The 24064-nt window shown below is 35.6% G+C and overlaps 1 protein-coding gene across 3 annotated transcripts in view; it reads left to right on the plus strand.

Moving 5' to 3' along the window:
• The window catches only part of SMCHD1 (structural maintenance of chromosomes flexible hinge domain containing 1), a 93064-nt gene that overhangs the window by 63454 nt on the left and 5546 nt on the right, over positions 1-24064 (plus strand). For all 3 annotated transcript variants that reach the window (XM_082322682.1, XM_082322684.1, XM_082322683.1), the window contains 15 exons: positions 1212-1337; positions 4851-4930; positions 6460-6617; positions 10413-10528; positions 10984-11045; positions 11788-11875; positions 12298-12429; positions 13816-13965; positions 17448-17574; positions 17745-17864; positions 19277-19362; positions 20404-20526; positions 20797-20987; positions 21804-21913; positions 23302-23372. In XM_082322682.1, the coding sequence (XP_082178808.1) occupies positions 1212-1337; positions 4851-4930; positions 6460-6617; positions 10413-10528; positions 10984-11045; positions 11788-11875; positions 12298-12429; positions 13816-13965; positions 17448-17574; positions 17745-17864; positions 19277-19362; positions 20404-20526; positions 20797-20987; positions 21804-21913; positions 23302-23372 (1740 nt within the window). The remainder of the gene's footprint in view (positions 1-1211; positions 1338-4850; positions 4931-6459; positions 6618-10412; positions 10529-10983; positions 11046-11787; positions 11876-12297; positions 12430-13815; positions 13966-17447; positions 17575-17744; positions 17865-19276; positions 19363-20403; positions 20527-20796; positions 20988-21803; positions 21914-23301; positions 23373-24064) is intronic.

The following is a 24064-nucleotide window of genomic DNA, read 5'->3' on the forward strand; positions in this document are numbered from 1 at the left end:
TTATGTCCAGAGCTTTTTGGACCACAGGATGCAAAGCTGAAAACCCTGATTTCTTAGTATTGATACTTCTAAAAATTGTCAGAATATGACAGCTCTAGAGACTTTTTTTATTCTATACAGGATAATGTAACACAGGCAAAACTAAGTAAGTATTTTGCAATCTATCTAATTATATAGATGTGTTTTAAATGGGACTGTAGATGTGAAGCATTTTTCATACAATAGCTAATTACACTATTTTTTTTTAAAGTAAACTTATTTTGGAGTAATCTAACTCATGTGTGTGTTTACAACACTGTATTGCTTAATATCTCTTGAGCTGCTTATTCTGTTGCATTTGCCCTTCTGCAGATGTATTTTTCTTTTCTTTGGTGCAGCAGTTTTACTGTGGGCTAGATCCTAACACCCATCTTCCACTGCTGTTTGCAAAAGATACTGTCCTTAATGGTAGTAATAGTTGGCAGCTTATCTCTCCTTTATCTGATACTTGGGTTTTTTGATGTTTAGGATGTAGCAAGGCAGTCCCAAATTTAGTTAAGTTTGCAAGTGTTTATAGTCAGAAAGTGGGGAAGGGAGTACAGTACTTATATCAAATGAAAAGGATGAAGATTTTTGGTACTATCCATTTATTTGCTGGGTTTTTTTTATTTTTCAATGTTTGCTTTGGCTATTCAAGTGATAGTGCTGAAGTTGCAGCAGAAAGCAAAATAGGAGAGTGGAAGCAGGTAAAAGAAAACTGGATCTCTGAGTAGAGAACAGGAATAAAAGATTGGCGTGTTGGGAAAATGGAGAAGGAAGTTATTGAAGAAAAAAGTGAAACAAAAGGTTCAGGGAGTATCATAACTATTTTTACTCTATAGAAAGTTGTTAAGGTATATCAGAAAATAGGAGTTTTAGGTCATTTGCTCTTTCTACAAAAAGGAAACTGTTTGATAAGCCTCTTCAGAAGCATTTCCTTCCTTTTAGTCACATCAACATGAGTAACACATGCAATTAAATTCAAGTAGTGCATTTTATAATGACAAGAGAATGTAAATGAGAAAACTGTAGAAATATGTTCCTGGAGTTATACAATTCTGTCATGGTCTAGCTGTTATGGGAGACAAATTGTATGGAAAAGGAAGACAGTATTACGCTGGGGACTCCTGACCTTCTATGAATGTCTGATATACCTAGAACAGAATAGTATAATTCATTTGTATCTCTTCCAGCCTGTTGCAGTGATCAATGGTAGAGAATTGCAGAAGCCTCTTATGGTTCAACTGTGTGATCAGTGGGGAAATCCATGTCCTGAACCTAATGTCAAAATCAGCCTTACAAAGGGTAACAACTTAAAGGTAAGCATAGGCCTTATTACGTGAACTTTGTTTAAAACAAATTTCTGTTGTCATGTCTACATTATCTTCTTCATTTTCAAGACATTTTTTGAAAAGTGAATAAAATATTGTAAGAATAATTAGTCTCATATAATAGTAGTGTCAACAAGTAATGTAAACAGTTCCCAGGACAGATTGCTCAGCTCCCTTTCATTATAACAATCACAAATATAACAAAATTCCTATAGTACAGTGTCCAAGTGTAATTAGTGTACATTCTGGATCTTCTACTGAACCTTTTTCCAAATTCTGCATGCACACCCCATCCCATCCCCCACTTTATCTGAGGTAATTTACTGAATAATAATAATAATGATGATGATATGGTCCAAACTGGCAACCAAATAGTTTTTATCTGGTGGTTCTTTAATTGTGATTCCTGAATGTATGACTTATGGTCTGTATGTAAAGCTAGTCAGCAGGGTTTGCTCCCTACTTGATTATCCCTGTGAAAAGCACTGGCAGTATAAACCAAATTAAACCAATGAGGATGCAAATCTAATCCAAATTTAAGTGGTTATTGTCCTTTCCATGAGTGAGGTGTGAGTGTCAGATGGTCTGCACATTGGTCTGTACGAAGAAAGGAGTTTGACAGAATGCTCCATTAAAATTTTGGTTCTTGTTATTGGGGAAAAAATAGTCAAACTGTCAAATGTTACTAACTGTTGGTGCAGAGACTTTTATATTGAATGTGTACATTATCAATACAGGATATATCCGTCCACCTCTGGACATGACATTTTTTCATGCAGGACTGGTCTTGTTCCCTTTTTGTTCCTGCTTGCCATGCAGTTGTGTCTCTCAGAACACACAGCAGCCAAGAACTTTCTTTTGCTCACCCCTCAAGAACTGTGCCACAGCCTCACCTTTCCCCCAATTTAACTGTGCTACTATTACTTATTTGTATTGGATTTTTTTAAGGAAATTTCTTTATATCTTGGGCATTTTTCTTCTGGCTCTTTTGAATCTCTTGCCGTAGAAGCCTGCTTCATATTTTGGGAGGTTTGGTTGGTTGGTTGGTTGCCCCAAGTACTGCCTCTATGATGGCAGCTGCAGCTCCTCAGGACTTCTAGTTATGTTGTTTTTGAGAGAACATACAACCTTGACAGTAACACTGTGTGGTTGTGCTGCCTGATGAAAGAGATGTTGTGGTGGCATGCTGTGTCTTTTCAGATAATATGCTTTCCTCCAGGGAGGACCAGCAGCATGTCTTAGAAAGTCTACATGCTCTTTATCCAAGTGGGTTGTGTCCAGGAGAAAGTGTTCTGAAAGCCAAGGTCATCATTGTTATAATGTGTTTATTACAGTACTCTCTCCCAGAGCTTAACACCGGTATCGTTTCTAAGAGTTAACTTTCATGCATTAGCAGAGCAACCAGCTGCTATTTGCTGAACAGACATCGGATCAGTATTCATAAGTATCTTGGAGAGCCTCTTTAGAGAACTGTCTTGCCTTGGCATTTCAAACAGGTTGTATGCACAGTGTCCCAAAGGAAATGAGAAGCTTCTGGGATCTGAAGTTCTCAGATAAGCTGTCTGTATATATTTCATGTCCTGTCCTCTAAGTCTCCTAAGCGTGATATTCTGCAGTTGCAGCATGCGTTTCGTGTACTCCACTCTCTATCTTACAGGTCCAAAACTAAATGAATATGGCTGAACAGAAACACTCTTACATGCAGCTCAGTAGTGGAAATGCACAAAGCACTCGTTTCTGTAAAAATTAAAACTTTCCATTCTGTGATGATGTACAGTAATTTTAAATACGGACTTACTTTGAGTTGAATATACTCTTCAGAAGAGTTTATCAAATGTCTGGCAATTTTCTTAGTATTTCTTGGTATATCTTTACAATGCTGCCTTCCATTTGAACCATTAAGCACACATTTTTTTTGCCATTGCCTTTCTCTAGTGACTTGGTAGGATAAATTCATGTTCCCGTGGCTGACCCATTATGAATCAACGTTCACAATTTTTTTCCTAACATAGTTTCATTCTTTTAACTTACTGACATTAGATTTGGGAAAGAAAATAATTTTGGAAGAAGATTGCCCACTTCAAGTATTCCAAAAACATTGTTTTTGTGTAAGTGGATACTAGACACTTAGTCTTCTGAAATTTGTGCTGAAGTAGCAAAGGGAAAGCAATTTAATGCCAAACGCTATTCAGATAATGACAAACATTTGCACAGCATTGTTGCATTATATCATCAATGAAAAAAATTATTTCCCTTGTTAGAGAGGAATTGATTACAGAAGAACTTAGAATGTATCTGTGGCTTCCTTTGCTGTCCTCCAAACTTTAAAGCTACTATCTGAGGTTCTTTTGATACATTGACAAGGTATTTCGTAGGTTAGGCTAAGGTAGCGTGCACACACATTTGCAGAAGAAATAGCTTCTGCTTACTTTAAGAGTGTATTAGTATTCTTTAAGATTCACACCTGTTTCCGTGAGAGGATAGGCATTCTCTATTTGCTACACTGGAGTCCATAGTTTCAAAAAGTTGTGGTTGATGAGGAAAGTGAAGTGATAGCTTCTCTGCCATTTAATGTGTAAAGGCAAGTATGACTTAATGGTACTGCCAATCGTAAGACTTCACTTTCAATGCCAGGGAAGTAACTGCGGCAAAGACAGGGTGCACATAGAAAACACACCTGGAAGAACACCGGTGAGTTAAAGGGGAGTTATTTTCTAACAATGGGATTCAGCAAGAATTCCTTTAAGTCAATAGTAGAATTTATATTGACTTCAAAGCACCTGGAATCAGACCTAATTAATGTGCTAGGTAAATAGGAGATGTATAAGGCATTTGTGTTATTATCCTAAAACAACACTGACAAGAAGTTATCTGTCATTATTAGCGTTCGATTAAATGCCATTTCTTATGGTATAAAGATTAGTTCTTGTTTGTCATTAAGTTTTGATAAATACTTCAGCACTTGTCACAAAAATTTTCTCTAGGTGTCTCACAGTCTTACATTTTTGGCAGTGGGACTCGAGTGGGGGAAGCGGAAGAGAGACACAGATGTTTTAGTTGTTCTTACTCCAGTTGTTTAAGTCTTTAATTTTTACTACCCAGGAATCTCTGTGCAGACTGGAGAAACAATGTAAAAGGAAATAAATAATTTGTAGAAGGTTTTAGAATCTGAAAATATACTCAGATTAACATGTGCTATGGATGACATGATAGCATCAGTAGCAATTAAAGAAATAACATTAACAAAATATTTGAATATATTAATGAACAAGAATATCCTAGTTCAGATAAAGTCTTCAAAAACTGGCAGAGAAAATTCTGAAACTTCTTAATATTGTATTCATAACAGTGCATCTTTCTGTAATTTAGAGTGCAAAAATACAAAGAAGCGATTGCTCAAATGGAAAGACAGTATGCAGGCAAATGAGATATACATTTTATTCTAAGACTTGATACTTCTTCTGTGTCATTGAAAGAATAAAAAAATATTTTTTTTGACAGATTGTTCCTTCAAACCAGCAACATAAAACAGATGAAAATGGTAGGGCTAACCTGGGAGTTATTAGTATCCATGCACCTAGGTAAGTAGTGAAAACTATATGGAAAAAATTTGAATTCTGAAATGTCGCTTGCTAGATGTATTTAAGCTGCGCATTTCATAAAGTACCTACCAAGAATTAATCTAGAGCTAAGGTCAGACATTTATTATTTATATGTTGGTGGAAGGCCAGGTAGCGAGCTTTAAGAAATTAAGTGCTTAACTAAATAAACTTCAATAGCTACTGCTTTTGGTCTTCTGAGAAGCTGCTGCTCTAATTTTCTGAATCCTGTTTTTTCTGGTCATGGTAAAACACGGCTTATAATTGTCAACCTGTACCTAGTGCAGATGGTGTCATAAACCACTTAAAATGTTTGAAATGTACAGGCTTTGGGTGACCAGATCCAGACACTGTGCTTTCAAAGTAGGAACACATTTTAGGAGTGTTGAAATGCCACTTCTTCTGGGTGCTAGCCATTGTTTTAAAGGATTAGGTAAAGTGTCCAAAAGGATTTTATTTATTTTTTCTTATTTGCAATAGAACTACTGAAGTCTCATTTCCTGCAGCTGTGTGTCCTGTGGCTTCTGCTTCTTCATGTCAGTCACCCTGGCTCCCCTTACACTCATATATCCCATCTGACTTTTCAAATTCGTTATTTCTATATCTTCCTCATGTTCACAGTTCTGCTACCCACTCCCTGTATCCCTGAGCTTTTCTTGCAAGACTAGGTTGGCTTTAGGTAGCTTAGAAGCTAGCAATAAGCGCTTGTTCTTACACTTCTGAAGTATTTCATGGCAGTTAGTATTTTTGCATTCATATATGCAGGATTTGACCCATAATATTATTTTGCATTTGGAAGAAAATCTATTTTAAATGCTATTGATGGTGCTCAGTGTATTTATAATGCCTGCATCTTGGTAGAAGGATGATGAATATTAGTTATCAATATATTACTGGAGGTTAGAAACAGGTGTGCTCAGTGGTAACATCCTACGTTTTATAGCATAATCAAAACTGGCTGGGAAGTACAGCCTCTATGCAGTTAAATATCGTATTCCCAGTTCTGTTTAAAAACTTAAATTTCAAGTTTTTAATACTGTAAAAAAAAAAAAAAGAGTTATTCTATAGCAATGAAGTGATTATATACTTGCAGTGCACTTTGCTAGACGTGAGTTGTACGCATATTCGCTCTTTGGAAACTGTCAAAGCAGAATGCTCCTTAGACAGCATTTCAATTAGCTGTGCTTGCTTTCCACCTTCCTGTCTTCTGCAACTTAAAGCTGTAGTTGCTAGTGTCTTACAGACAGGCAATGAAACATGATCAAGCTAATGAATATTAAAGGATAATTAAATTTAACAAGCTAATAGCTTAAGAACATCTGAAACTTATGATTTTACTTGTCTAACTTTGCATTAACACTTCCATTTTTTTCTTCCCTTTACTGCTGATAACATTTAGAGGGTTTTTTTTACCATGCTTTCATGTACATGATTCAGACTGAAGTCTGTTGAAAATTGTCTTTTCAGAAGAGATATTTTATAACCGTTTTCATGATTTCTGTATATTTCAGGGGAGAGCACACTTTACAGCTTAAAGCCTCATACAACAAGACCACATTAGATTGTCCTATAATCACATTAAATGTCCTGCCTGATCCTGAGAAACCTGTCTGCTTGAATGTTAAATATGACAAAAATGCTTCTTTTCCAGCAGGAGGTACCTTCCCTGGTAAGTATAAGGATTCTTTGGTGGAAACCAATCGCTTAAGAGCTTTGTAAACCTATGAAAAACTATTTTGATGATTCTCCTAGTGTATTTTCTTACTTTTTTTTGTCTGTTTTGTCTCAGTTCTTTATAACCGCTGTATCTGAGATGCCTCTGTAACACTTGAAGAGAAAAGATACGTACATCATCTTTGGAAAGCATTTCAAAAGACCTCTTATTTATTTGTTCCAAATTATTGGCTTTATCTGTCTATAAATGGTAAAACTACAGAATCTCTTCTCTGTCCTTAGTAAAATACTGTATTTCAGTTTTTGATTTTCCCAAAAGATGATCTGAGCTAGTTCATGCATGTTTTCCCTCATCCTTATTTTCTGTGGAATAGTAGCAAAGGAGAGAGCTATGAAATTCTAGGCCAACTGTGAGCCAAGAGGAACCAAAAAGTGATCACAAGTACACCAGGGATAGTACAAAATAATCTTTCTCTCTTGTTGTATTCTCTCACAAAAGAATGATCTTTGCTTTCTAACTAAGGCTGCTGAGTCATAAAAGAAAAAAACCTGTCTCATGCTTTATATCTCAGTAGTATTTACAATAAGGAAAGCTGGTAAAGAAGAGCAAATTATGACCATGAGGAAACATCTTTTGCTAAAAGCAAAACAGAATTCGAAACCTCTGCTTTTTCCTATAAGGAAACTTTGTCATGAATAAGAGACCTATACTAACTAATTCCATTAATTCAGGAAATAGAAGTTGTCTTTACAATAATCATGGGAGATACAGTTCTTGAACTTGCCAGTGAAGTATACAAATTTACTAGCTCTTCTTCCAGAAAATTTTCCTCTTTAATTTGCAATAATACAATTTGCACTATGATACAAAGATATTCTTCAGAAAGCTGAAGTCCTATCTAAATAAGTTAATTAGAAAGCAAGTCAATTCTGTGACTTTAAATATAATACCATATTCTGATCTGAATTCTCTCAGTGCCAGGAGGCACACAAGGCGCGAACATCGTTCTTCCACTTCGATCGGTCTGCAGCTGCGTGCTCTGGAGTCCCAAGGGCCACAGCGCAGTCTTCTGTTGTTTTTTTCCTCAAGACATGACCGATCCAGTTCCATCTCCTCCTCCTCACTTCATTACTGATTTTCTCCATCTCAGAAAGTTGATGCTCGTCGTTTCTGCAACTTTTTATTTTTTTTTCCGGGAGGAGGTAGTTGGCCTCCTGCCCAACCCCCATGACTTGGAGGGCCAGTGGTTTTTCTGTCAGGGTGGCCTTCCCTTAGGCTGCGTTGGTTCGCGGCACCTTCTTCAATTTTATCCGGTGCACCCTCCAGAGAGGGATCCCCTATCCACCACCCAGGGGACGCGCCTTCTAGCCGTGCAGCCCCAGCCGAAGGTAATACCGTATTAAGGAAGGCAAAAAAAGACTTCAGTAACAATTCATTGAAATTAAAAAACCAAAAAACATTTGAGACTTGGGAAGCTTGCTGTATTTTATCAGTGGTACCTGTGAAGGACAGTATGGAAGTTTCCAAACTAGTTTTTTTTTTCCCTATTTAATCCCATCATTGGTTTAAAAAAAAAAAAAATTAAAAAATCACATTTGAATCTTCAGTGGATGACTTTTAGACCTATTTGATGAGGTAAATGTTAACAAATTTCCTATACCGAATGGTATTCACTGAAGAATTATAAATTAATTTAAGCATGAAATTGCTAAATTACTAACTCTGATATGCTAATCCTATTTAATTTGGCCTTTATTTGAAAGGGACAAGTTAAGGTGGCAAATCTGATGCAGTTTTCAAAAAGTTTCAGGAGAGATCAGGGAAACTTTTGATCAGAAGGTATGTTTTTCTTACTGGGCAGTTGTTGGAAGGAATATAAAGAATATAATTAAGTCGGTACATGGATAAATGTGGAAAGGGAGCAGGTTGCGAACTACATGACTTTTGTACAGGCAAGTGGTGCCTTGCAAATGTATTTGAAGGAGTTGACAACTGTGTGAATGAGTGATCCTGCTGATACAGAATACTTGGTTTCTTAGAGAGCTTTTGGCAAGTTCCTTAACCAAATGCTCTTAAAGTAGCTGTTACAGGACACTGTCCTTCCTATACTTCTGTCTTTACTTTGCCTTTAGGTGGACTTAAAACCAAAAAAATTGTCTATCTGAGAAGTATTTTCAGTTCTGTTGCTGTTTCACAGTGTGATTTCAGTGCAAGCATCTGAATTTTTCCCACCTATTCTCTGTATTCCTTTGTAAATAATTCTAGATTCCCATATGATAAACATCTCTTAAAGGTGACAAAAAAATCAGAAAATCTGATTCATACAAATCGATTTATTGTATCCCAAGCCTGTATGAAATACCTGCAACATCTATTCAAAATTTAGAACAAAAAGGATTTATTTGTAGTACTAGGAGTTGAGAAGCAGAATACCTCCCACAAATATGAGGTCTGTGATGTGGGGGCTTGTTTCTTGACCAAAGAAGGTTCGTATTCAAAGATAATAATTATACTGTCATAACTTGATGAGCCAACATTTTTATGGAAAGAGGGTTTTATTCTTTAAAATACTCCATGCAGTGTTAAGAACTTGACTAAATTCACAAAGTATTTTAGTTTTGCCTAGAGGAAGCATACTATAGAATCATAGAATCACAGAGTGATTTGGGTTGGAAGGGACCTTTAAAGATCATCTAGTTCCAACTCCTCCACCAAACAGACCTTTTTCAAATGTAGTGTGTAGTATAAAACAACCAGGTTTTGAGAGAGGGAGAGAATTAAACAGCTTCCTCAGGAGATAACATAGTATATGACATTAAATTTTGGTATAAAATTAGATATTAAATTCCTTATTAACAGCTTCATATTTAATTAACACCCTAATTATTGGATTTACTGGTGAACTTGGGTACACCCGAGGGCAGGCACTGTAATCTTGGAGGAAGACATGCTTGAATTTTTCATACACATCAAAGCACAGTCCTTCCCTAAAGTGCAAAATTCAGTTCACATTTTCAACTAGAAGAAGGGTAGCTTTATTCTAGTTTGGATTCCATTTCCTTCAGACCACTAAACTTTCTGTGTAATATATAGAAAAAGCTAAATTTTTCAGATCGGGATATAAAATGGCAAGTATTTTGACTGCAGGAGAAGTCAGCAGCAAATGGAGGAGTGAAACGTGTCCCTGTATTCTACTTCTAACAGATTTAAGTATGTAATATTGGTCCGTAAGAAGTAGCTAAACTCAGCTTCAGATTCATAGCCTGAGTCCTCCTTTTTATTACAGTGTGGCTAATAGATGGGGAAAATGGTAGTGGTGCTGGTACAGTCTTTTTCCAACTACTGCGCCTTTCTATCCAGTAGTTCAATGGCTAAAGCACTTGTGAAGGAAGAGGGAGATCTCTATTTCCTGTCCTTGAAGGAAGGAATTGGCTACTTAACTAGCTAATGATTGTTCTTTCCTGAGAACAAGAAGCCTGACTTGCTATTTTGATAAGAATGATAATCTGGTAAAGGCAGACTTGAAATTTGAGGGGGTTTTTTAAGCGGTCATTGGATAAAGTGTGTGTGTGGGGGTGTTAAGGATTGTTACCTGGTCTAATTACAGGGCGAGGGAGAGAAAGTTTCCCTTATCTGGTTTTAAATTTTTTGTTGTTTAGATTCTGTTTGGAATGCAGGTTTTGTGTGTTTTTCCTCTAGGTATAAGGGAGACACAGAAATTCATGGAGTTTTATCTTCTTAATTCTGAATAAAAATAATCTTGAAAAAATGTTGTCTTTCATTCTACAGATTTTATGGTTAGTGTTCTTTCTGAAGATGACAACATTATTAAAAATATTAATCCAGCACGGATTTCTATGAAAATGTGGGACACACAGAGCAGTGGAACTAGGATACCAATTGATGTAAGTCATCAAAATGTGTTTTCAGAATGGATATCAAAATGCCAGCATAGGACAAACATACTTGCAGTAGAAACTTTCCTTCCTTTAATTTGGATCAATATCCTGTTCTAGATTTTAAATAACAAGTATTACATATCAATCATATTTGTTTATCAGTATCTGTCCTGTAACAAGTTGTCAGACTGTTCAAATGTCAAGACTATAGTAATGACAGAAATGCTACTGCTGTGTAGAAACTAACTAATAGCAGGGAGACTTAAAAGTTGTCACCCTGAATTTTGCAAAGAAAAGACTCCAAGAATTAAGAATATGAAGCTAGTGTCTAAATTATAGGTGATCTCACTGAATTTCTGTATGCTATCAGTACTGCAAGTCACAAAGACTTGATAGCATATTACAAGTAAGGTACTCTAACTTTCAGTATATTGCATTAAATTTTTTGCATCTTTTTTCAGGTTACAACGTTTAGCTGTAGTAAAGTGAAGGATGATAAGGAAGATGGCTTCTTTTACTTCAGGTATAGCAGCATTTATTTTATAATTATGTATTTTGTACAGTAAGTTGCATTAGTAGTTTGAAATAGAAACAAGTTTTAGGTTTTGATAATAACAACCTGTTATAGAATTAGCATGCTACAGTGCTATGAATCGTAAAAGATATTAGCAAGATGCAATGAACACGAGGATTGAATTCTTCCCTAGATACATTTGACATTTGTTTAATCTGAGAGTAGAAAAAGGAGTCTAAGATAATATATTAGAATACATGAGTTATTATGAGTTACCCAACTTTGTACACTTTCTGAGTAAGAGATGGAATTAGCTACTTAAATTTTATGTGAATTCAAGCCAAATGATTAAATTTGGAGAGCATTTGTTGTTGTTGCAGATCTAAACATCTCTCTGCTCTGTTTCAGTAGTTTTATGAAAATTCATTAAACGGAAAGTGAAATGAGGTAGACTTGGAGATTTCTGAATAATAGGGCCACAACAAACTTCCTGTCAGCTAGTAGAGACAACCTCTTCAAGGAGACTTTCCTCATCCAAGCTTCTAAAAGCCTTATTCTAGTTCTTGAGAAACTTCCATGGCATTCCTGCTGAAGGAGGAGTATTACGGAGGAATACTAAAATATGTTATGCATTAACAGGACTCCAACTAGTTTGGAGGACTACTCAGAATTTTAATTGCTTGCATAATTACATACTTGTCAATTCAATATTGACTTGCTTTTTCTTGGTTTTTGTTTTTGATTTACTTAGGGATAAAGTGGTTCCAGAGAGAGTGGGCACTTACAGTATCCAGTTTACCTTTGCAATGGATAAGACAAATATGCTCAGCAGTGACCAGGTTTGAATCTATAATTAATTACATGTAGCCAAGAACATATAATACACGAATACAGAAACAGCTGGGAGAAATATTATGGTACTTTCTAGATTCAGAATGCAAATACTTTTACATGGAAGCTTTGCAAAAAATTATATTTTTATTTTTGATAATTACTGATTTCAGACTGTTGATTATCAAAATATGTTTTCATTAGCTTTTATAACTAAGCAGAAATTTTGTGGAATAACAGAGGTGCATAATTTGCAACCTAGTAGAACTGTTTTATGGTCATGTTAATTTATTTCAAAATTATCAGTAAATTTCACATGAATTTGTTTCAGTATTTTTTGAGCAACCCATGTGTGCAGGTGAATTACAGTGAATTATGTCAGTCTTTATTTTATTTTGTTTTATTTTATTCTTCCTCCTTTTTCTGCTAGATTATAGTTGAAGTTGTACCTAATGACCCTGTACGCTTGTCACCTGATTCTTTACCAGCTACTCCAGCAGTTTCCAATGTTCGAGCTCTTACTAGCCGTACACTGGTCAAGGATTTATACCTCCATGTAATGGTAACTATACTTTAATACAAAATCATAATTAGGGAAATATGACTGCTAAAATATGTTGAATTTTGCTGTAAGGTGTTGCTGCTCTCTCTTTGCAGATTAACTTCACAGAAAAGATGTAAATCAGTGGTTTCCAGTTTATGACAGGTGCATCTTGTTTTATTTACATAGAGATGACCAAAACTAAAACATGCAATCCTTGCTGTCAGGCATCTCAATGGAAACTCATTTCTTGTTGCTACAGGAAAAAAAAACATTTCAAGGATAGATTCTAGTGGGAAAACACATATATACAGCAGATGTTTCTCTCCATGATTTTTCTTCCAGGAGACAGTTTCTCTTGGAAATCTTGTATTACAAAAAATAAGGTTTCCTGAACTTTGAATGTTCACAAGGATACAGGGAGATCACTTGCCAGTTACTGCCATGGGCAAAACAGACTCAACTTTTGGAAAATTAATTTAATTTCTCAACACTTAAAAAAGATTTGAGTAGTGAGAAACAGAGACAAAAAAAGTAAAGCAACACCTTCCGCCCCACCCTTTCCCAGGCTCAGCTTTGCTCCAGACTCCTCTGCCTCTCCCTGAGTTGTGCAGGGGGATGGGGAATGGGGGTCACGGTCAGTCCATAACAGCTCTCGTGTGGGTCCCTCCATGGGCTGCAGTCCTTCTGGAACAGGCTGCCCAGGGAAGTGGTTGAGTTTCCATCCCTGGAGGTATTTAAAAGACGGGTAGATGTAGTGCTTAGGGACATGGTTTAGTGGTGGACTTGGCAGAGTTAGGTTTACGGTTGGACTTGATGATCTTAAAAGTCTTTTCCAACCTAAACGATTCTATGATTCTATGAACTGCTCCAGCACGAGCCCTCTCCACAGGCTGCAGTCCTTCAGGAAATACCTCCCTGCTGCGGCGTGGGGTCCTCCGCAGGCTGCCATGGGGATATCTGCTCCACTGTGGTCCTTCATGGGCTGCAGGGAAATACCTGCTCCACCGTGGTATCCCCACAGGCTGCAGGGGAATCTCTGCTCTGGCGCCTGGAGCGCCTCCACCCCCTGCTCTCTTGCTTTGGTGTTGCCTCTGCTGTTTCTCTTTGTTGTCTTCTGTCGTCCCTCCCCACACTTCTCCTCTGCCTGTGCATTTTTCCCCTTTCTTAAATATATTTTCCCAGAGGAAGCACCATTTTGGCTGAGGGGATTGGCTGTGCCCTGCGGTGGGTCGGTTGGAGCCAGCTGACACTGGCTGTGTCCGGCTCAGGGCAGCCCCAGCTTCTCCTTGCAGAGGCTGCCCTGCAGCGCCAGCACCTTGCCATGTAAACCCAATGCAGTATACAAATGGATTACTTAGTTCAATTCATGTTCCAAACTAACTTTTTTGTCTTTTTTACTTACAGGATGAATACAACAACCACACTGGAATTGATCTAGTTGGCAGAATAATAGCAAAAATTAAGAGCCCCAATGAAGATGATATAGAGATCCCACAGTTTCAGGGGAAAGTCAGTGCAATTGAGTTTCCATTTCACAGAGGATCAGCTGAAATTGTAAGTGTGACTGAAATACACAGTTAGCTCCATGAGCAGTGGATCTAATGAGGCCTATTTTCCTGTAGTTTCAAAGCTGATCTTACACCTCGTCATGGTTTGTGGAGGGTTAGCATATTGTAGCCTTGCCTTACTGATAAGTAGATAAGTTATTTCTTCTCTGTTTGGTTGCTGATTTTCAGAAAACCTGAAGGAGAGACATTCTTTAAACTGGTTATCCTTGCCAAGTGAGGGAAGTTTACAAGTACATTCAAAAACTCAGTTAGGGACTGGGACATACAGGGGGATCCAGGATAAGTTTATTCCTCATTTGAATTTCACATGTAAATAACACTTCACCAATTTGTAGTTAAGCCGTTAACAGTAGTGGTATTTTACATTTTTATTTATAATACTGTCTGGCTGTAATATCTTAAGATCATTTAGTCTGACCTCTTCATATATACGTAATTAAGTTATACCAGGTTCTCTTCACATTTTGTCAAGCTAATTGGGCTTATATATACTTTGCAGAAAGGCATCCTATCCTCATTTGAAGAATTAAAGATAAAACTACCACTTCTCTTTATGCTTTATTTTAGTCATTAGTGCCCGTGACTGTTAAAAATGCTTGCCTTATTTCAGTTTGAGTCTCCGGCTGTAGCATCATGCATACCTCCAGAAGTACTGCATATTGTAGTCATGTCATTGCAGTCACTTTTTCTTCAACAAATACAGATTGAATTTTTAAAACCTATGAGTTCCATTTGTAACAATTGTTAAAAAGTATAATGTAAAAGACACAAGTTCAAACGTACACAAGCACAAAACCAGAAACTGTTCAAAACACACCAAAAAAAACCCAGCTGAGCGTAGAGCCGCACATTTGTTCTCAGTGGAATGGTCACAATATCTCTCTTAAAAGCCTACAGAGAACTTCAGTCAATAGGGCTATTCACGTGGTGAAATAGGTATATATAGACTTTTTTTTTTTTTAAAGTTGCTTAAGTATCATGTAAGAATTGCAGAGCAAAAGTATACCCCTAATTCATATGGTTGCTCTGGTTGTCACGTGTCTTACTAGCCTGAAATCTATGAAAATCTTCAAACAGAAGGTGTACTGAAGGAGGATCCAACTTCTTTTAAAAGAAATTTTCTCAGCCACCTTTCTAACTTGTTCACTGGAAGCAGCTTCCCAGCAGACCATCATCAGTGTGTGCCAGGTGGAGGCAGACACTGCCTTAGCAACAAACACAAAATCTCCCAGTACATCTTGGAAATCACCACAATAAAACCCCAGTAAAATCACTAAAATCTACAGATCCTACATACAAACTTCTTCATAATATATTTTATATATGATGTACATCAGCTGCTTTTCTGGAACTACATAAATGAAACTTAATGGCACAGCATAAATAATTCTCTGTCGATAACAGTCAAGGACAGAAACATCCAGTTAACACTTTTCACTGAACAACCTGTCAAACTCTGGTCTACTCTGATCCGTAAGGAAAAGTGACAAAATATGTATGAGAAACAAGCTAGAAAAATAAAATGCATGGACTGAATAGAGGTATCAGTTAAAATTAATATACTAATTGATTTATGGTGCACTCTCAGTTTCTCTTGTTCCCCAACCATGTTTCAGGACTATTAAATTAATTGGTTTGTGAACACATTTTTCTCAGGCAGGTGGGGTGGGAAAAAGTGCAAAAGTGTAGGTAAGGAGTTGGCTATAACCACTGGTCTAATAAAATAGCGCTTTTCTCCACAAATCTTGCATTTACACCTGTGGTAGAAATTTCAACAGATGTTTAAAACTTCATACTGTTGAGGGGAATAATGACCCCATAGAGTGGACTCTTGACAGTTCAGATAAAATTACTGGATAATTTCTCAGACTCCTCACCAATACAGAAATAACAATTTTTTATCTCCATCTGCTAGTAACCTGCTGTTGAGCCTTTGTGACCTAAATACACCAGCCTTGCTTCAGTGACTAAACTAACAACCTATGTAAGGGGGGTTGGGGGGGGGCATGTTTGAGGGCTTTTTTGTTTGGCTTGTTTTGGATTTTTTTTTTTTTTTTTTGTAAGCAGATGCTTTTTCTTTCTATTTATATATTCCTGGTTTGTTCGAGGGATGGGGTTTGCGTTCTTCTGCTTTCTCATTACTGTGATCTGATGAGATCCTACTGCTTTTGACAGTAACTTGTGTTCCCTATTTTCCTAGTGGGAGTAATTCCATTTCAGTGAATCCCATATCTCTTCCCCTCTTCAGGCAGTTTTCAGTTGTCTAGTTTATACTGAGTTCTCTGACTTTAGACAACTCAACAAAACTCATGTGGAAAGGATTTGTTGGTTGTGATGCAATGTACTTTTCATATGACTAGTAATGGGGAGAGGAGGGGACACACCAATGCTTTTTTCAAATATCTTGAAATTGTTCCATCTTGTTTATAAATATAATTCATGTGCAGTTAGCATCAATGTAATGAAGTTGATAATCTGACATGTTTACCCTTACACTGAGGTTCAGCAATACTAAACTTGTTTAATGAAGGAAAATGTTTAGATTTTTATTAGTGTAAATTTTCTAAGGAAAATATATTTCCACTACAGACTTCTCCTGATTAAATATGTAGCTGCAATATTTTTGAAAGCCATGAAGACTATCTTTGAAGGTTATATATCTATCTCTTCTTTTAGGCTGCAACCACCTCTCTCTTGATTTGGCCAGTTGAGTAGCAATTTCTACATGTTAAAGGTGGAAACAGTATGAGTTTTATTATAAGCATTATTCATTTTATGCATGATACCTTTCCCAAAGTAACAGCACATTTAGATATTACCTATACTAATTTTATTTCTGTTTACCATTCTTTATGGTTTTATAATATTTCCTGTGTTTGTAAAGAAAGGCAAAGGATTTAGTTTGTCGTTTCAATAAGGAATTGATAAGAAATGGGATGTTCATGTTAGTGTTTGGATATATATTGTTCATTCATTTGGGACCTGCTGTCTACTTCCATGGTAACAGCAGTAACTTCAACTCAGCACTGGGAATAGTTTGTTTTTCTTTCTCTGTGTTTATGTATTGGGTCTTTCTTTTTAATGTTCTGTTTGCATTTGTTCACATGCTGAATGAAGTACATCTGAGGAAATCTTGCTTATGGGACAGTGCAGATAATATTTTTTCTGAGCATATGTCTCTTAAGTAAAACATATAGCCAAAAATAATAAGACTCTTTAAACAGGTAAAATGACAATCTTAATTCTTAAAGAATAAAATAGTTACTGCTAAATATTTGTATTTTGCTTCTTTTTATTAGGTATAAAAGGCATTTCCAAGCCAATACTTAAAACTGCAGTAATATTGTATAGACATCATGTGTTAGACAACTTTCTAAGATTTAGTGTTTGAAGAATGTTTATTTTATTTTATGTATTACCTCAAGTGTGAACATAAACTTATGTATGTATGTTTGTTTGTTTTATTAGAATTTAGTGCTGGCTGAAAACAGTCCTGGAAGAGATAGCACTGAATATATTCTTGTATTTGAGCCAGATCTGCCAGCTTTGAAAAAACCTTTGGAACCATACTATCTGTCATTTATGTTTTACAATGGTATGTTTCAATTACTCTAAAATGCTTACTTTTCCTTAGAACCAACTATTTTTAGGTCCATAATACTTCTTCAGAACTGTGTAATAGTTCAATAGATTTTTGCTGATGTTTAAACCAACTAAGCCTGTTACTGTATTTTCTTCTAAAAATACATATATTTATTTCTGTAGATTTCAAGAAGCAGCAACAGATGGCAACACTTACAAAGGAGAGAGACCAATTATCTCATTCCATAGGTGTTTACAGAAATTGGTTTGATACTACTAATCAGCTTGTAACTGAAATTAAATGTAAGTGCAATCAAATAGATAAATACATTTCCTGGGAATTAAGCTTTTTTTCCTTTAATAATTTTGAGAATACAGAGAGGGGGAGAAAAATCGGTATTTGAAATAATGAGATACTGTAATTAGAGGGGAGCAGAAGGGAGTATATCTTTGCATTAGCAGGGAAGCATCTAGTTATTTGGATGGACCTACCTATGAAGGGTCTTGATTTGAGGTAGAATGTCTTATGTCAGAACCGTCAAAAGGAGGAATAAAACATTGAAGTTGGTAGTCTGATTCTTTTTTTCCATGACTGCTTTGCACTTCCATCTTTGCAATGGATATGTGAATGCTCATCTGTCTGGAAATTCAACAGTTGCCTAAAAACTACTTTAGAGAATGAACGACAGATAATCCTTTTTCAAAAAGTTAGTCTTACATTTTCAAAACATTACTTTTTCACCCTCCATTTGACCCTACGTACATTATTCAAAAGTATTGTGTAGCTATTCATTTTTTATCTCTATGTTCTTCAGCAAATATAATCCTTTATAAAGCCTGTTAAACAGCAGAGCAGTATGAGGGCAGTTGTTGATGGGAAAGGGAGACATGAGGGAAATGTTTTATTTGCATTATTTTTTTGTTTGAATCATCCTGTCTGTTGATCAGAAGGTGTGTTTTAATAGATGCATTTTGAATTTTTATTTTAAGTAATCACTAAATGCAAATAAAGCATGCTGGAATTAGAAGATGCTGCTGTATCTTGTATTTTTAGTACAGGGCTATGTTTCTGTTACTTGCTTACTGCATGTTTCCATTATGGATGCAAATTCCTGAATTCCAGTGTGAAAGGCAAAAAGTTTTGCTTCATATTTGCAGATTTTTGCACACATCTAGAGAGCAAGTTAGAGCACAATATTATACTTTATGCTTAAGTAACATTTCCAAATACAAACCTGTTTGAATAGAGAGAATGGGAAGCTGCTTACCTGTTTACTCATTTGTTTTCAAAATTGCTTCATCTCAGATATGAGAGTTGAGGAAATAGTGTCTGGAAAGTGGTGTCCCATGTAACAGACAAAAGAGGGTAGTGCCAGCTACCACTCTTCCTTTCCTTCTTGCCATTTTGCCTGTTGGAGAACCATTTGGAAAGAATTGAGGATGAAAACAAAAAAGAGCTTACATTCTCAGACTGATCTAAGGACTAGCCCCATTGCTTCCTGAAGCGGAAGGAGATGGCAGCTGGTGAAATTGCTTAGAAGCTGGATAAATAACAAGATCTTTGTGGACAAATCCTGATTTTCTGTGCTGAAATTGAGAAGTAGATACCATCAGCTGTGGGTGGCATAATTCTGAAAAGTTGTAAGAAATTCTCTAAGAAATATTCTGTTACTTTCTAATATTTCCTTACTCTCTGTTAATTTTATTGGTTTCAGGTCAGGTTAAAGAAGCTGAAACAAGAGAAACTCACCTGAAGAACGAACTGAAAAAACACCAAATTGAATTACCACAGACAAACACAGTATGGCTTATTTCTTACTAAACACCATAACATCTCAAAAATAAATCTAATCTTAATATGAAATTGATATAATTATATAACATTATTGAATCACACTGGTATATACACAAGCACCTGTTACCGAAACCCTGAAAATTTAAACCATGAGGAAAATTTGTCAATCAATACCAAACTTAAATTTTTTTTTACTGTTCTGCTAGTGTGCCTATCTCTTAAGGAAACTGCTAGAGAAAGAAGAGAAACTTCTCTTTTATATCCTGATCTTGCTTTTGCCTTTCTGCTAAGGTTACCAGTTGTGTTACTGGTACTGCTAGTTTTAATAATGGATTTTTGCAGGCTGATCAATATACACTGGATGTATTCTGGCATAAGTAGACCAAAGGAAAACACTTCTTTGCAAAGAATTAGTGAATTTCATATGTTGCTGCCAAAGTTGATGTAAAAATAAGTTTGAAAGATTCAGGGCAACGTACCCCATTGCTAATTTCCCATAAAGATGCAATTACATTTTAAAGAAACTTTTTAAAGAAAACTTTCAAACTACTAATATTTTAGAAAAAAAAATATGTAAATAATCAGTTCTCTTTAGATCAAATAAAAACAAGTGTTAGAGTCATTAAACACAAATCAGTAAAATTAAATTATACTCATTCTGCAGTCATGATACCCAAGTTCCCCCTGCTGGCTAAATTTTTCAGGCCTGGACATAGTCCCCTTCTAAAATGGTTTCTTTTTGTACGTTTGTGGTTGCCTTTTCCTACTGATTTAAATTTTCTTCAGTTTTGGCTTTAATCAAGCTCTGGTAGCTCTTCACAAAAAGCTCCCTGAAAGCTTTTAAGGAAAAGTTCATAGTCACAATTGCAGTGTGCCTCCTTTTGCTGTCTGCTAAGATTATGTGCAGTGGTCCCCTATATAGTAAGAGTCTGTTTCGGATTATTGAATGTTTTTTTGTTGGGAACTTGATTGACAACAGGTAAAGTAACTACTTCTGTAGCTTGGCCCAATGATATATGCTTGCTAACTTTAAATTTTAATTCTCAGCTTCAGTATGTGGATTCTCTTATAAAACAAAAGATGTTGGATCAAGAAGGAGTAATGAAACAGCCAAGGAGAACTTGTACCCTCCCAAGCTATCCAAAAGGCAACCAGGATATTTTAGGCAAGGTGAGTTTTCTCTCAGAGAGCCTTCAAATGAGTTTTGTTGGTTCCAGGAAGTGGTAGTGATGAAAAATTAGCAAACTGAATATGCAAGTAATTTTTAGGAGTATTAAGAAGAAGATAGCATTCTCGACCCATCAGGTGACCAGCTCTTTTAACAGAGCCATCAACAGAGGAATTAAATGTCTGATTGATGTTGCAGGATGATTGGGATTAGTATGAAAAGGGGAGGTGGTCTTGGTTTCTGTTTTGACTGTCCTAACTTCTATGGTCCAGATTGCACATTTAGCACAAATTGAGGATAACGAAGCAGCAAAAGTTATCTCTTGGCATTTGGCAAGCGACATGGACTGTGTAGTCACACTGACTACTGAAGCCGCTCGTTCTATTTTTGATGAAACTCAAGGTCGACAACAAGTGTTACCCCTTGATTCTATTTACAAGAAGACGCTCCCTGACTGGAACAGGTAGAGAAAAAACAATGAAACTTCTGCATTTGTATTACACGTTTCTTCAGCCTTTTTTTTTTGTCTAATTTCTTTTTTAAACTTGACTCCTATTAAAGATTTGAAGTATAAAATTCCTGGCTTCATAATTATAGCAACAGTAATGTCACTTGAAATGTTAGCTGAAATCCTAGCTTTATCGCTTTAACTGTGCGTTGTTCTTTATTTAATAGGGTGTTTCTCTTAAAAAGAAAAGACAACCTGCCATTTTTTTTCTTCATTTCTACATGTTTTCTAGAGCAGGAACTTTTTTTTTAATCATTCTAGTGCTTCAAATCAAATTCTAACTTTTTAAAAAGTCCAGTTCTGGAGTACTTTCCTAAAATCATCTGTAGTAATAGAAATTCATTCTGCTGTTTTGGTTTCCTGGAAGATAAGGGAAAATATAATAATTCTGTGCCTGAAAATAATTTGCTTATGAAGATGACTGCTGATATCATAAAGAATGCCTTTTAGAAAAGATCTGATGTGCAGATGTATTTATAAGGTCCAAAATCTCAGTTTTTGTCAAATAGTGTATTAAAACTTGTCCATAAAATTAGTCATATGAATTTGTTGGGTATATGTCTCATTACAAATCAGTGTTTCACCAAAGCATCTTTAATATAACTGACATTTCAAATAACATTGGGATCATTTAGCACCTAATGTGGAAGTGTTAAGATGCATTCAATTCAGTTTGAGATTTCTGACTAGATTGTCAGAAGCAATAATGAAATAAGGACAAATTACTTTTTTCTCTTTTCTTCTCCCTCACTCTTCCCTTTCTTTAACTAGGCCTTTACCTCACTTAAGAAATGGAAAAAAATACTTCACACCTATTGGAAATCCTGTATTTGCCAGAGATCTGTTAACATTTCCAGATAATGTAGAGCATTGTCAAACAGGTAAATGATACTAAAGAAATTGTTCATAACTTCTTTCTTTTTAATAAATGAAATACAGAAACATCACAAATCATAACGCATTCAGTAATCTTCATTTAGACATTTGCAAATACCAGTGTACGTTCCTCGTGAGGTATGCTGGTAAAAAGAGGATGACATTAGTGTTAAGTACTTGCAAACAGCAGTTGTGAAAATTTCAGCAATGACCACTGTCTTCTGTTTGTTGTCTTATTTTTATTTTCTCTACTATATATACTGGAGGTTTTTTTCTTTTTAAAATTACTGCAGCATTATCTTATTCCCAAGCTCATGTAAGCAGAAACTGACAATCATGATACTGGTTTTGTATTTTCATGTTGCAGAGGTTACTGCTTTTGTTAGGCTGTTTTTCCAGTCCTATTCCTCTCAGCAATGTGTAATGCATAATTTATGTACACTCAGACCAAACTGTGTGTGACTATATAAGTTATACTTAAATAGTTACAGTAAGAATAAGCTTTCAATTTTTATGTAGATTTCAGCTTAGGGAACCATCATCCTCTTGCTCTTTCTAACAACGTAGCAGTACCTACCTTTTCCTACACTCCTTTTTTTAAATTAAGTAGACCTACTCCTTTATATTGAGAGTTGGAATCTGTAATTAGTTCAACAAGTTTTTCATTTTCATTTTTACTTCACAACTTTCCAGTATTGAAATATTCCTCTCTACTGATAACAAAAATAATTTTAGTCCAGTCTATTTTCAGAAAGTTAGATATTGTCAGAGACTTTAACTATAAATTCTTCTGTGTGTTCCTCATTAGCAGATTGGCTATTACTTTTCTTGGGAGAATTTAAAAGCCACATTGCTTAACATGTCTCATGCAAGGCTACATCAAGTTAGACTTTGTATAGAACAGTCTTTTAGTAACAGAAGAAAGGTCTTAAAATCAGTTGGATGATCAGCCTGGGAATGTTTGGGTTTTTTTTCTTTGATAACCCATTGAATATTATGAAACATATTAAGAAACCAAGAACACCATTGAAGGAGGACTTAAAAAAAATATCATTTATGTAATTTCCTAAAGCTTGGCATTTTTTATTATGTGTGTCTTCATAAATGTAAATGTAAGATATCAAGAGAGTACTTTGGTGGAAAATACAGTCAATTATGCCATAAGGCAATTAAACATACTAATTTTTTTTCTTTATTAATCCTTTGAAAACAGAAGATTACATATTTATCTCAATTTCAGAATAAAATTTCATTGAAAAAAGATCGTGCACATGCTATTTCCCTTGCACTTATCTGAAAAACTGTAAATAATGATGCCTCAGAATTGATTTTTCAAAACTCAAGTTATTTTGTTGCGGAGAAATTTCATGGTTCAAAAAATTACATTTTTCAGTGTTTGGCATGCTCTTGGGTGACACTATCATTATAGATAACTTGGATGCTGCCAACCATTACAGAAAAGAGGTATGTTTCAATTATTCTTGATATTTTTTAAAAACAAATATATTGCATAGCTACATATTTAACACATTACAAACTTAGAATAATTGCTAAGTTTAATGCTGCATTAGCTGTAAGTGTGCTTACTGTCTGTAAGTCTCAATTCACTTAACAGTGAATGAAATCTTTATTATTGGCACTGACAAAATTACCTCCATTCAACAAATTCCATTATGTGAATGTTGCCATGAAGCATGGGACCATGATTTTAAAGATAAACATTTTCAGTTTTGCTGTTAGTGTTAAATGCAAATTCTTCAGTACTTTCCTAGTCCCTGTACGTATAATAAAACACAGGAGTCTGAGGCACATGATGAAATTTCAGATCCACTACAATCACTAAAGTCTTGATGTGAAACTTACTAGACCTTTTTCTGACCCATTTTATTTAGGTTTAATGGGACACATTTTAGCAGGCAAGAGTCTCTGAGGAAGTCCTGACACTGGGCACTTTCAGCTTATGAGTTTGCTAGAACTGAAATAATGATTCAGCATAAGAATGTAGAACTGTACTGATTAAACATTAAGCTCTTGGGGCTCGATATTCTTATTTTTTTTCCTCTCCAGAAGTATAAGAAATTGTACTGCAGGGTTGTTCTTAAGAGAACAACAAGTTAACAAAGAACCTCTGGTGGCATCTAAAATTGCTTGCCTGT

This window comes from Platalea leucorodia, assembly GCF_965183815.1.
Source record: "Platalea leucorodia genome assembly, chromosome: 1".
Classification (NCBI taxonomy): domain Eukaryota; kingdom Metazoa; phylum Chordata; class Aves; order Pelecaniformes; family Threskiornithidae; genus Platalea; species Platalea leucorodia.